At 36.3% G+C, this 14092-nt stretch overlaps 1 protein-coding gene across 1 annotated transcript in view; it reads left to right on the top strand.

Moving 5' to 3' along the window:
• Positions 1 to 14092, top strand: part of LOC147077615 (putative cytochrome P450 301a1, mitochondrial) — a 66212-nt gene that overhangs the window by 36423 nt on the left and 15697 nt on the right. The window contains exon 2 of the mRNA XM_085940114.1: positions 9462 to 9655. Coding sequence (XP_085796240.1) covers positions 9462 to 9655 — 194 coding nt within the window. The remainder of the gene's footprint in view (positions 1 to 9461; positions 9656 to 14092) is intronic.

The following is a 14092-nucleotide window of genomic DNA, read 5'->3' as shown; positions in this document are numbered from 1 at the left end:
GTATTTCTATCAAGTACAATAAAAAGTTTTTATTAATACATAGAATTGTCAAGTTTATATGATTCAACGGAAAATTTTAAAACGTGGTATATAAAAAGTTCTTTTTATCTTGTAATTATTTATAATATATAGTCTGTTAAAATTGCATTTGTGCTACTATTCCATGCAAGCACTTGCAGGTGCGAGGTGGATGACTAATTCATCTATGCCAGGGTTTGCGAACCTTTTTACATACGCGTGCCAAATTTTCCAAAATATTATTTTTCGACTATCTGACGTATCGAAAAATAAAGGTTTTTAAGAAGTCTATGGAAAATGTTTAAAAATTACAATGGAGTTCTTGAGATTCTATCTTCCACCGTGTTTCTTGCCGAAGGCATATCTTTTGTTCTTTGAATATTTTTTTCCTTGTTTTCAAAATTTTCAAAGATATCGTGGGAGCATTTTAATCACACTTCTTTCATAATATTATATTCCCCATCACTGAACGGTTTTCAATTTTTTGCGATTATGTTTGAGGCAAAATATCAAACAATAACAATAATGTCAATGGCAGTGTTGCCAGCTTAAAAATGCATATGTGTACGGAAAGATGAAATATAAATAAGTCCGGAAATACTATGTACAAAAAATTGAATTTGTAAATCGTTCACGTGCCAGCTAAATTTTCGTACGTGCCACTTCTGGCACGCGTGCCATATGTTCGCCAACACTGATCTATGCGCTACGATTACCTACCTATATGCCGATCGCGTTACTTCGTGGAGTAAATCGGCATGATGGATAGACGCGTTATAAGTTCGTGGATTCATGATGGAAGCGAGGATTTGCAGTAAGTGAGTATACGAGATAATAATGGATGCCAATTGCACCTGATAGCCGTGGACTACCGACAGAGAGTCTTAACGTATGCGATTGTCCCATACAAACTTTCCATTTGTGTCTGTAGTTAATGGCCGAGACAAGTATGTAGAAGGCCATTCAAGCATGCCATATCAGTGGATACCAGAACTCTTGGACTGGAATGAGGCCATAAAGAAAATGTGCCAAAGCATGTGAATAGATTTTCACAATAAGGCATCACTAGAAAAGGGGAGATGGGGTAGGTCCATTCTACCACCACCACGGTTGGTGCCTTAGTTTGTAGGCTCCTTTGAAGAGGAACGAGCTTAAACTGATACTGAGGCTAAGAAGAGGGCACACAATGGGTAAACAATTTGATATCTTCATGGGAAGAAGCGATTCGCAGCTCTGCGATGAATGTGATGTTTTGGAGGACATTGTACATATATCAGTACAATGCCCTAAATATGAACAATACAGAGTACAGCTGCAAATTGCGGATATCTTTGAGAATTTCGACGAATTGAAAGGTGCTCTGGCGGTAGGTAAGATGAAAGGAAGAGCTTGGCAAAGTTGTAAAGTTCTTTAACAGAATTGGAGTGAGGACCTGATCGGCGGATCCTCTTCTAGAAGAGAAGAGGCGATATGACAGCGAGTCATAGTCAAAGCCTCGGTAAAATCATAAAAAAAGTATGTCGAATATTAGTCTATGATCGTGTCTGAATACGGCTTTTTGTGGCGCGTTTAGTGTCGTAGGAGCCCGACGCAATGACTGATTTTAAGGCCCCCTACAATAAAAAACGAACAAGCAAATATTAATTGTCTTATTCGTTAAGTTCGGTCAAGCAAATTATGTTGGAGGCCGCCTTTAAAATTTTATGACAAATTTATTACGTCATTTAAAATTACGTTATATAAAGTCCGCCACTGTCGGCTTTACATAATATTATAATAATTTATGAATGAAATTAATTATTTGCAGTATTTTTTCAAAATACCGCCCCTTCAGAATCTGACGCTTTTATCTCGTGCTTTAGCTGATTCGGGCTCTGACATTGTGGCATTCTTCCGTACGAAATAATGTAAAATTAAAATTAATATTCTGTCATTCATGCCTACATATACGTTTTTTTTAAAATTTAAAGTACATACACGCATGAATTTAGGTAATTACATCGTATAACTTAATTTGAAATGTTGACAAAGGGCTTGAGATCAATTACCTATACTTATTATATTTTTATTTTGAAAAATGTTTATTTAAGAAATTTCCGCTGAGGTCAATAGCGTTATATCGACCGTGAATCACCAACAACGCCTAAAATTTTGTGAAATTTTTCGCTGTGAAAATGTCGCATTCTTGTGATTTTGACAGGTTGACTAATTTTTTGCCTGGAATGTCAAACATCCAATGACATTAATAATGTCATTGCAAACATCATAGTTTGACTGTAATTATCATATTTGAAATGGTATCATCAACACGTTTTCCATATTATTATTTATTATGAAATGGAATACACGATATGCCAAAAGTAAAGGGCGATAAGTCCATAATTACTATTTTTCAGGAGGGAAAACTTTTTATGGGAATTTCTATGTTTATCAGTGGCGAAGGGTGGAGATAGGCGGCTAAGATCTGATATAAATAATGCACATTAAACTTCGCCAGTCATAGTTATTTGTTTTCATTGAACTATTTCTTTAATATTACAGACATCAGCGCTCGAAATGAAAAATTTTACGAACCGGAGCGCTCGATAATTTTTACATAGATAAATCGTTAGTGTATTTTATAAAAATTGGTGTGATTTTTTGTTTTATTACCCGTTCAACATGTCCATGTGGCGGAGAAATACATGATGCAAACCATATCCTCTGGGAATGTCCTAAAATGTGTACGGAAAGGAAAGAGCTGCTCAAGTCGGTTCAACCAGCTGTTGGGCCCATCGGACCGTCTGACCTGGTCGCCACAAATACCAATTTTATTGCATTTAGAAAATTTGCGGCGTCATACTAGTAACGTGAAGATCTCTTCACTTAGAATGTTCGTCAGTTTTGTATTAGCTTTAATTTGGTACTTACTACAATTTTTAACAACAGGCACAGATCGGATCTAATGAGCGTCCGGACATACAGAGGGGCTAATGTAGACTCAGACCATTTCCTAGTGTGTGGAAAAGTTAGAGCAAAGATCTCGAACACCAAAAAGGAAATGGGAGCAAGAGCAAAACCCTTTGACACAGAGAAACTGAAGATTCCGCAGGAACTGGCTCGGTACCAGGAGAGCTTGAACACTCACCTGAGCGACAATGTTGAGGTTGGAGATCATGAAGAGGTGAATCAAAACTGGGAAGAGTGCAAGACTGCCATAGTATCCTCAGCTAATGATACCTTAGGACGCCGAAAAACAGGTGAACGATCAGAATGGTTTGACGAAGATTGCCGCGAAGTCACTACGAGAAAGAATGAGGCTTACTTAATGATGCTACAGAAGAAAATATGGGCATCAGACGATGCGTATAAAAAGCGCCGGCGTGAAGAAAAGAAACTACACAAGAAAAAGAAACGTGATTATTTAAAAAAGGAAATGATCCTACTCCAAGAACACTATAAAGCCCAAGAAAGTTGGCTGTTCTATAGAAAGATAAATAATGTTAGGAAGGGTTTCAAACCTCGTATCACAATGTGCAAGGATGACAATGGCATGATACTCACAGAAAAGCACCATATTCTTGCCCGGTGGGTGGGTTTCTTTGATCAACATTTAAATACCCCCCATAATGATGCCGGCAACACTAACATTAATACTCATGACCAGGAATCAGTACAAAGTGACATGGATGATAACGAAGAACCACCGACATTAAATGAGGTAAAAGGTGCCATGTCAAGGTTAAAAACAAACAAATCGCCTGGAATAGATAACCTCCAGAGTGAATTAATAAAATGTGGGGGAGAAAGCCTGCTCAAACATTTACATAGCCTAATCCACCAAGTATGGACTTCAGAAAAGATGCCAGAAGAGTGGAAGGATGGGCTGATTTGTCCCCTGCACAAGAAAGGAGACCAACTAGAATGTAGTAACTACAGAGGGGTGACACTCCTTAACTCTGCATATAAACTGTTGTCGATTCTGATATTCCAGCTGCTGGAACCCGTTGTAGAAGGAATACTCGGGCACTATCAAGGAGGCTTTCGACGAGGGAGATCATGTGTTACTCAAATATTCACTCTAAGGCAGATTCTAGAAAAGACCACTGAATTCAATATTAACACGTATCACCTGTTCATCGATTTTAAGGTAGCTTATGATAGCATTAATCGATACCGGCTATACGAAGCAATGCGAGAATTTGAAATTTCGACGAAAATAATTAAACTTGTAGAGATGACAATGACACCAGTACAATGCCGGGTAAAGCTTCAAGCGGAAATATCTGAGCCATTTGTATCACTGAATGGCCTAAGGCAAGGTGACTCTCTGGCATGCCTTATTTTCAATATTGCGCTAGAAAAGGCGATACGGGATGCAAAGATTGATGCCCGTGGCAGCGGCACGATATTTACTAAGCCTGTGCAGTTGCTGGCGTATGCCGATGATATCGACATTATTGCCATATCAGAATTGGCGCTGAAAAAGGCATTCACAGCACTAGAAGCCTCTGCCAAAAGAATGGGTTTACAAATAAACGAGGCAAAAACTAAATACATGCCTGTCTATGTCACACCACGAGAAGTCGCACCAAAGTTAGATATTGGTGCATACAAGTTTGATACGGTCGACAGTTTCATATACCTTGGATCTCTTGTAACTCGACATAATGATATTACAGAAGAAATCAACAAGAGAATCATGTCTGCGAATAAATGCTACTTTGGTCTGTTAAGACATTTTATGCGTCAATTACATTGAGCTTTTTTACGAGCTGATTATTGGCAAATTTATAATCTGCCTGTAAATTCGCCCAGTGTAATCATCGAATAAGCTAATAAGCAGGTTGTAAACACTCCACCGAGAAAAGTTGAAAGCCGGTCAACTTTTCACACTACACGCCGGCGTGTGGGCTTACTGCGTCTGCGCAGTAGAGCGATGGTGGTGGAAAAACGAACTACTCATTTTGAAATTTACCTTTTTGACGTTTAATGGAAACATTGTTATGGAGCGTAGCGACCTCCCGGTAAAAAAACGAACTACGTTCCGTCAAAATCGCTCGCTGGCTTGTGGCTTATCAGCGAATGGAAAGTTTTGTGTGTAATCATCAAATCGCAGTAGCTGAACCGCCCGCTTTTAAATTCGCCAATAAACAGCTCGTAAAAAAGCTCAATGTAATTGACGCTTTAAGTCCCGCTTACTATCTCGTCGAACTAAAAGCACTCTTTACAAGACACTTGTAAAGCCAGTGCTCACCTACGCATCGGAAACCTGGACATTAACTCTGCGAAATGAACGAGCCCTGAACATCTTTGAAAGAAAAATTCTCCGCCGTATATATGGACCGATCAGGAATGGCACCAATTGGAGGAGAAGATATAATGCTGAGCTCTACGGACTGTACGAAGATTGCAGCGCAGTTCAATCAATTAAGATTGGGAGACTGCGATGGCTAGGTCATGTGCACCGTATGAATGACAATGAACCGGCAAAGAGAGTGATGTCCAGCAATCCAATAGGACATAGAAGAAGAGGGAGGCCAAAGATTCGCTGGTTAGATGGAGCTGCCAGTGACTGCCGTATTCTGGGGGTACCAAATTGGAAAGCGGCCACACTGGATAGGGACAGGTGGAGGGAGCTGTTGGAGGAGGCCAGGACCCACACCGGGTTGTCGCGCCCCTGATGATGATAATGACCATTTTTAATATTGCGTCTACGTGCTCATCTCTCCCATGGGTGCCTTAACTTAAAGTCATGTAATTTCGGTCAAAGCACATTTGAGTGCATTTAGTCTTGGGCAACTGCTCCTGAGACATTCCCAGTCATAAAAATAAAAAGTATGCTTCACACCAAACGTAAGGTTCCGTGATACGCCTGATTAAGACAGGGTGTGGTGCGGGGCGGGTGTGGTTTGGTGGGGCTATTAACTGCAATGTTAGATTATTTGTTTGTCAAATTAATTTTTCCACAAAACGGTGCGATAATTTTGAGGATTTTATGAATTGGAACGGCGGTCCGGTGCACTCCGGTCCATTTCGAGGCCATGGCCTTTTCCTTTCGCATACAGCTAATATTATGTGCATTTTCATTAATTTGGCATATTTTTAATGTCATAGCGGTAATTATTAATAATTTTATTTGCTAGCGCAGTCGGTAGGAATGTATTTTTTTTAATAAGCATGTAAATACGTCTGTGAAGTGAATTATCCGGGTATAACGCTTTGATAGATATTTATTACCAATAAACAAAATGTTCAAAGTCAAATTTAAATCGGAAATGTTCTGGGTGAGTTGCAACAATGTTATGATAGCAACGAATATCCACACGTGTAATGTCAAGGAAAATTCACAAAATAGTAGGTTGAAAAATTGAGTTGAAATTTATTGACAATTCACGGTCAACGTGTTTTATAGTTTTTTTACGTCGTAGAGAATGAGCTCATCAAAAGAATTTCTTACAATCGAGCAAAATGTTCGGACACCTTAACAAATTACGCAAACCTACATAAAAAGGGTAGCTAATGACGTTTTTATACATGTTCATTTGACATTTGCTCACGTACATAATCATAATATTATGTCATTGTCTGGATAAGTTATAAGAAAACAGAAAAGAATAAGTTTATTTATTAAAATACATTACAGGTCCACCGCGTAGGGCCTGACCTGCAGTTATCGCGAGCCGGTCGCCTCATCAGAGCGCGCATATTTAGGGGGTGCCAAATTTTGGAACATATATTTATTTATTAAAAAAATAACATTTATTTATGTACATTATACTGCATTTGGGAAAACTACACAACAGCATAAACAGATTTGACGTTATTCCACAGTTACGATTAATTAGCGATTAAATAAACTCGTTATTAAAATCTGGACTCAATACGTAAAATGGAGTAAATGGTATTTTCTAACAAATAAACGGTATAATGTTTGAGGCTTTCATGGTTGTTTTTTATCGTAGTAGATTTTTGGGATTCCACCGTGTGTTCTTCTTTCTTCTTTCCTTGACGTTTCGGGCTCGTTTCATAGGCCATTATTAAGAGATGATATTATGATAATATCATATCATCTCTTGATAATGGCCTCTGCAATGAGACCGAAATGTCGAGGAAAGAAGAAAGAAGGACACAAGGTGGAAACCCAAAATCTACTATGATAAATAAACGGTAAGTATTAGATTTTGTAGTTCTAACGTATGGTAATTAAATTAAAGTAAATTAAAGCGTCAATATGAGGCAAAAGATCTTGGCATCATTTTTGACTCTTCGTCATCTTTTCACTCGCATATAAATTCTACAGCTATACGTGCAAGTAAGCTTCTAGTATTTATCATGCGACAAGCCAAACCATTCAAGAATCCAAATGTTATACATACATTCTAGTTAGTGTGTAGTATTCTTGAATATGGGTCGTATTCTTGAATATACTTATTTTAGAGCGCGTCCAGAAGAAATTTCTTCGATGTCTTTATTTTAGGACAAATAATTATTTTCCTTTCAATAATCCGTCAAACGATTACTTTTCGACTGCATTTCTACAAGGCATACTCACTTTTCACTCTCTTGAATCTCGTATGTCAATTCTGCTCTTGAGACATTTTTGCCTGCTATTACGAGGGATGGTTTCTAATGCTGGCGTCCTAAAGAATTTTAAATTATATGCGCCTGTCAATTACCTACGTGGTTGTAGCCGTGACCTGGATCAGAACTGTTTCCTCGAGTCAAGCCTATCATGCACCATTGGATTGCAGAGGTGCAAGACTAGTTAATGCGCTCAGTTCAATTCAGTGTACCTAGAGTTGGGTTTCGGGAATTTCCCGACGGGAATTCTTGAGAAATTTTCAAGATTTTCTATCCCGAATCTCGAGAATTGAAATTTTTAACATTTCGAGAAATCCCGGATCTCGAGAATCTTTTCTCGGAATTTCTTTATTATGAAATATTAATTGAAAAAACGATTTTTATATGAAAAAAGTGGACAGAAACACAATACGTTCAAAGACTGATTTAACACAATTAAACTTACGTCGACTCAAAATGAGCGCAATATTTGCAACATCAGGGAATTTTGTGTCTCAAAAGCGTACGCGATTGTCAGACACTGCGACGTAGTCTGTGTTTTTTTTAAATTCTATTTTAATTAGTAATGTTTAGAATTATTTTTGTTTTCCTACTTCAATTTTGTTTGTCTTCTTACATAAATAATTTTTTTTTTTGGAATTTGTCTGTTTTTACACTAATTTTAGGATTTTTACAGTTTTTTTTTAAATTTCCCGATATCTCGAGAATTCTTTTTTGGAAATCCCGAATATCGAGACTTCAAAATTCATCATTTCGGGAAATCCCGAATCTCGAGATTGAGATTTTCTCGGGAAATACCCAACTCTTAAGTGTACCTACATGTTACATGTTATGGTGATAAATCTGGACCCAAATGGTCTAGGGCCGGTTCTGCCGAGAACTGTTAGATATTTGATAGTCCATACTAGTATACTTTTATTATTAAAGTTGGTAACTAAACGTAATAAGAAACATAAAACACACATTTTTAATTTAAATAAAAATTTACAATTAGACAAAAAATTGTTATAAAATGAACATCCGTTGAACTATTGGTTCATCATTATTGATTGTGTCAGAGGAAACTAAAAATGTTTCAAAGTCATAATACCGAAAATTGATTCGACATACCTACTTGACTAAAAATGATTTCAAATTTATTTTAAAACATCTTTATCTTTAGAAACTCTGATTGATTTATTCAAAAGCCTCTTTCTGACATTCGAAAGAAGTTATTTAACTGCATTTTAATCATAAAAAATAACCATGAACTACGATGTTTACGGTTTTTCAAAGTTTATAAATTTAAATTAAAAATACATTTATTTTATGTATGTTTTTAGATAGGAACGTTATTGATTAAGATATTTTAAAATAAAAATTATCAGAAAATTGTACCTATTAAATTGTATGCTGAAAAATAACCCAAATAAAGGAATCTTTTATTATAAGTTTAGTAATCGAGTTGTGAAAGAAAATAAATGATATCATACCCACATCACATAATAGTTAGACAGATGGTTACAGTGCAGTTAGTAGTAGTACTAGCATATTGAGAATATTGAAAGTATTAGATGATTCACAATTAATTTGTAACATTGTAACAGTTCAATAAAAAAAATGGACGAGGAAGAACCATCCGCTAAATGTCGCCGCTTGACAAAAGTTCAAGCCCCATCCAAGAACGTTGATAGGTGGTACTGCCACCTGGTATTTTTACTAGTACATAATTATTATATTATCCTACTAAAATATAAGTTGAGATTTTTAGGAAATATTTGTTTCATTCGGTATGTAGGTACCTACCTAAGTAGAGTGATTGAGAACTCCAGTTAGTGTTAGCCGAATTCATTTTATTTGATATATACTAGTATTTCTTATTTATCGTTCTTTTTCCACAGGCATGGAGAACCATGGAGAGAGTTCAGAACGAGAGTGCAAAAACCAGTTTTGCAGATCCAGACAGTCAGGAAATACATCGAACCCATTGAGCAGGTCACCCAGGACTTTATCCAGAAGATGGAAACTATGAGGGACGACAAAGAAGAGATGCCGGCAGATTTCGATAATGAAATTCACAAATGGTCACTGGAGTGTAAGTCACAAATTTTAGTACCCAACGAAGTGAACTGCGCGTGTTACCATGATCTTACTCCCTACTTCATTTATCGTTTGTAGCTTAGCCACTGGGAAATGCCAATAGAAATGGCGTATTTCAAAAAAATACTACCGTATTCTTAGGTCACTAATTATTATAAAGCAATCGTTATTCGTAAGATGTTTATCAGATTTTAATGGTCAAAGGCATAGCTTATAATCAGTAACTTTAGAATTATCTTGAAATGTGTTAATCGTGCCCATTTTTTGAATAATAAAATGCCTAATTCTTGTCAAATTTGGGATCACAAAGATTATAAAATATATTTTTTTATCGTAAATATGTTACATATGAAATAATAGTAATTTTACTAAAATGGCTTCGTAAAGGCATTTAAAAATTAATAAATCTAAAAAATCTTAACACCACTGCACATGGATGTACTGAAATATGACTATATTCAAAAACATTCGAGCGAGAGGTTTAAAAGAATACTATTTTATGTAATAAAAATACTGTATGCAGTCATCAAATGTTTAAAATAAATATAAAGGATAATAAGGCTTCAAAATTATATAAATAGATTATCTACAACGATTAAGGAATGTCCAGGGTTATGCTCTGAAAATACCATAAAAGCTCCATTTTGACCTACGCTGAGCATGTGGGTCCTTTCTGTTCCATATCTGTTTCAAACAAATTTAATAATTGAATACGTGCATTTGTGTAGCGGAAAAAGTTTACAAACCATTATATTATGATTTGTATACTAACATAATACATAATATCTAGGTCTATACTAGCCATAATATTACATAGTTATGCTTTGTATAATATGTTGTAATCGTCGGTTTTAAGTCGGAAATTAATAATTAATGATAGTCAGAGAGTGTATTGCCTCTAGACAAATAATAGGTAACAACATACAATGGTAGGTATAGTTGATTTACTTCACTAAAGCAAATCGCTATGTTACTAGACTGGATGTATAGTAGCAAAATTCACACGAGAAACTGGTCTGCCGCGCGATTACTAGAGTGGTAACATGTCTATGTGAGATAAATAGTTATCTACCAGTGGCGAAGGGTGGAGGTAGGCTGTTAAGATCCGAAATAAATAGTACACACTGTACTTCGTCAGTCAAACGTATTTGTTTTGATTGAACTAAGACTACAATTTGTAGATAGTGTTTCTTAGTTTTTTAAATTCAATTAAACCATACCTAATCCAAGCCATAGAAGATAAAAGTCAAAAATATTCGTTTATCTATAAAATATCTAACATTATGCCATTGAAACACACATAATCATAGATATTTTATAGATAGAAGAATATTTTTATCGATTATGGTTTGGTTAGGCAGGACTTAATGAATTAAAAAAATCTTAATTCAACGAAAATAAATAAGTATGATTGAAAATGTGTGCACTGTTTTTGTCGATCGCCCATAGTATACCTAAAATATTATGGTTTGGCTTCGGCAGGGCTTATTTGTATTTTAAAAAACTAACCATCACCATTTGCAAATTGTATTATTAGTTCAATGACAACAAATATGTACGATTGACAAAGTTTAGTATGAACTGTTTATGTTGAATCTTAACAGCCTACCTCCACCTCTCGCCACTGGTATCTACACTCTTCTAATGAGACATTACAATGGTAACTTCTTCTTGGTTGTTCTCTCATAGATGAGGATCGTGACCACCCTGAAATTCAGCCATCCTCTGGGCAACCATGACTCTCGATCACTTTCAGTCCTCTGCTTCTCTCAGAACAGAGTGAAGGTTTCCCCCAGTCCTTTACTTGGTTGCTCCAGAGCGCTGATGCTCTCCTCTGCTTCGGATTCCTCGGAGGTTACCCAAAACCTCCAGTCTCTCCTGGTTATCCTGTTCGCGCCGAATATGTTAAAAAAAATCTGAATTAAAGAATTGATTGACTTGGCGGTAATAGGTGTGACTTATTAGGCAATGAAAAACGAAAGAACGGAAGGTGCTAAAACAGAGGTGGCGAACCAATGACACGCGTGCCACTGGTGGCACGCGAGGTGATTTTGCATGGCACGCGTTTGAAGAGAAAAAAATACCTATAATAATAATAAATGACAGATCGCATTGTATAAAAAATTGCAAACATACGTTTAATGTAAATATATACTTGTGTAGTATACGATGTGTGGGTTATGGTGTTGAGGATGATGATGATGATGAAGAAGTCGAAGATGTATGCGGGAGCGAGTTTTATTAGGCGTAACGGTTGGTACAATAGTATGTTACAATACTAAAGTTATGATAGGTACAGATCCGAGGTCCGCATCTCGGTACAATCAGATGTAGGGCGAAGCGATATAGAGACTGCGATGGTAACAGACAGGAAATGTATATTCGAGTGACATTTTGATAAATCATTATTCGTAATTTATACAGTCGAAAGTAATACCTAAACATTATATTCTAGTACATAATTATATTGAACGAGTCAGCAGTTTAAATATGAGTAGCTGTGGATTTTATTTATTATCACAGTCATACTATAATAAATGATACCATGGGAATGGATATTAGACTAATTTTCCATTGCGATACCGTATTTAAAATCGCCAATCAATCTGCTGACTCAGGTAAACAGTTGTTTACCGGTATATGAGTCGCTGGAAATTTATTATTGCGGTCGAATAATTTGATACATTAAAAATAGATATTTGGTCAATAATATACTGACAGCTACAATTGCATAGGTCGGTCCTTAGACACTTTATGCGTCACATATAATATCACACTAGCCTCATCAGGCGGCGGATGATGCCGCGCCGCGAACCTCTAATTTTGATCGTTTTACGATGCTTGAGACCACTGTAGCGAGAAAATGCCTCATCTGATCGGAGCAATTCTCTTGTCAATTTGTGCGATAAGAACCAAACTAATTAATACATTAACAAACAATTTCATTTCTATCTACTAAAAATGACTGCGCCAAATAAGAAACAAAAACTTGGTGAAGCTAGTAGTAGTAGTAGTTCTGGCAGACGATTTCAAAATTGCTGGACCGACATGTATGGCGTAATTGAAAAAAGTGGTAAAGCTATTTATACGGGTGCTATGTTCTGTGAGTAGTATCAGAGGTATCTAGAATATCATTTTTTTTAATAGAATTTTTAAAAACTATTTTTTCCTCATGAAAAACTGCTTGGCAGGTTAGACAGTTCAAAAATAATATTTAGGAAATTTTGGTACGCGTACATAAAAAGGTTCGCAAGCCTTATGCTAAAGAATGTCTTTTTCTGGCAATGGATCGAACTCTTAATTTGTAATTATTAATCATTTGTTTTCAAATTGAGCCCCCAAAGACGTTGAACAAAACTTCATTTACTGAGACAGAGCCTATATTGTGAAACTGAAGGTGAAAGGACTAAAGTTATAATTAATATCCGACTATGTCCGATCCTAATAGGATCATATGGGCCTCCACCAATGACATTAATATGGACGAAGCATCTGGGAATAAAAATGACACTCACTTTTTTGTCGGGTCTGCCGAATGGCATAATCTGTTCTAACGCCATTACAATAAAGGTGATATTGCTATAAATTCCCGATGCTTTTTGTTGGGTCTGCCGGACGCTCAAATGAACATTGAAACTGAAACACTGTTCTAACGCCATTACAATAAAAGTGATATTGCTATAAATTCCCGATGAGTGAAATTGCGTGACGTCTACCTATACATGTGCGAATGTCACTGTGCGTGAATTTACTTACCAGCTACTGTATTGAATGCGTTGTCCATTAATAATGTCATTGGCCTCCACAGAGTAGAGGTTTGTATTAACAGATTTTGTTTTTTTACGAGAAATGGATGTCAGCCACTTGCTCAACCTATTAGGTCCATACCCTGACTCACACACAAATTGAAAAACAGTATGTGTACTTGCCAGACCCAGGATTCGAACCTGGGGCCCACGGCGTTATAGTCCAATGCTTAAGCCGTGCGGCCACCGTGGGTGCGTAATAATTAAATCAGCTACAAATCATTTCGCGTTGCAGATTCATTTGTAGTAAACATAACGTGACCATTTATTTTTTCCCTTGAAACGGGACATCAACTAATTTTTAGGTAATAGTATATGTATTCAATAAAACGCACATTTCTTCATAGTTTTTTTTTATTTATTAAGAGCGTACTTCAGTGAAACGGCAAATAATTTTCAACAGTAGGTGCGACGAAATTTGGCACTAGTTGCCAATCGGAGACCGACAGTCGAAGTGTGCGCACGTCGATTTGTTTTGTCATGGCGTCGGATGAAAATATTCTTAAATCGTGTAAAGATGACTAAAAAACTTTACGTATGTACTTAAAAAAGAAAACATGTCAATGAATATACTATTATTATTATTAGTAATATAACAATAAACATAACATTAAATGGACGCATGT

This window comes from Rhyacophila brunnea, unplaced genomic scaffold (assembly GCF_057557595.1).
Source record: "Rhyacophila brunnea isolate RB1 unplaced genomic scaffold, BYU_Rbru_1.0 scaffold_12, whole genome shotgun sequence".
Taxonomy (NCBI): domain Eukaryota; kingdom Metazoa; phylum Arthropoda; class Insecta; order Trichoptera; family Rhyacophilidae; genus Rhyacophila; species Rhyacophila brunnea.
The sequence above is the reverse complement of the archived record's forward strand: the minus strand, read 5'-3'. Positions and strand labels throughout refer to the sequence as shown.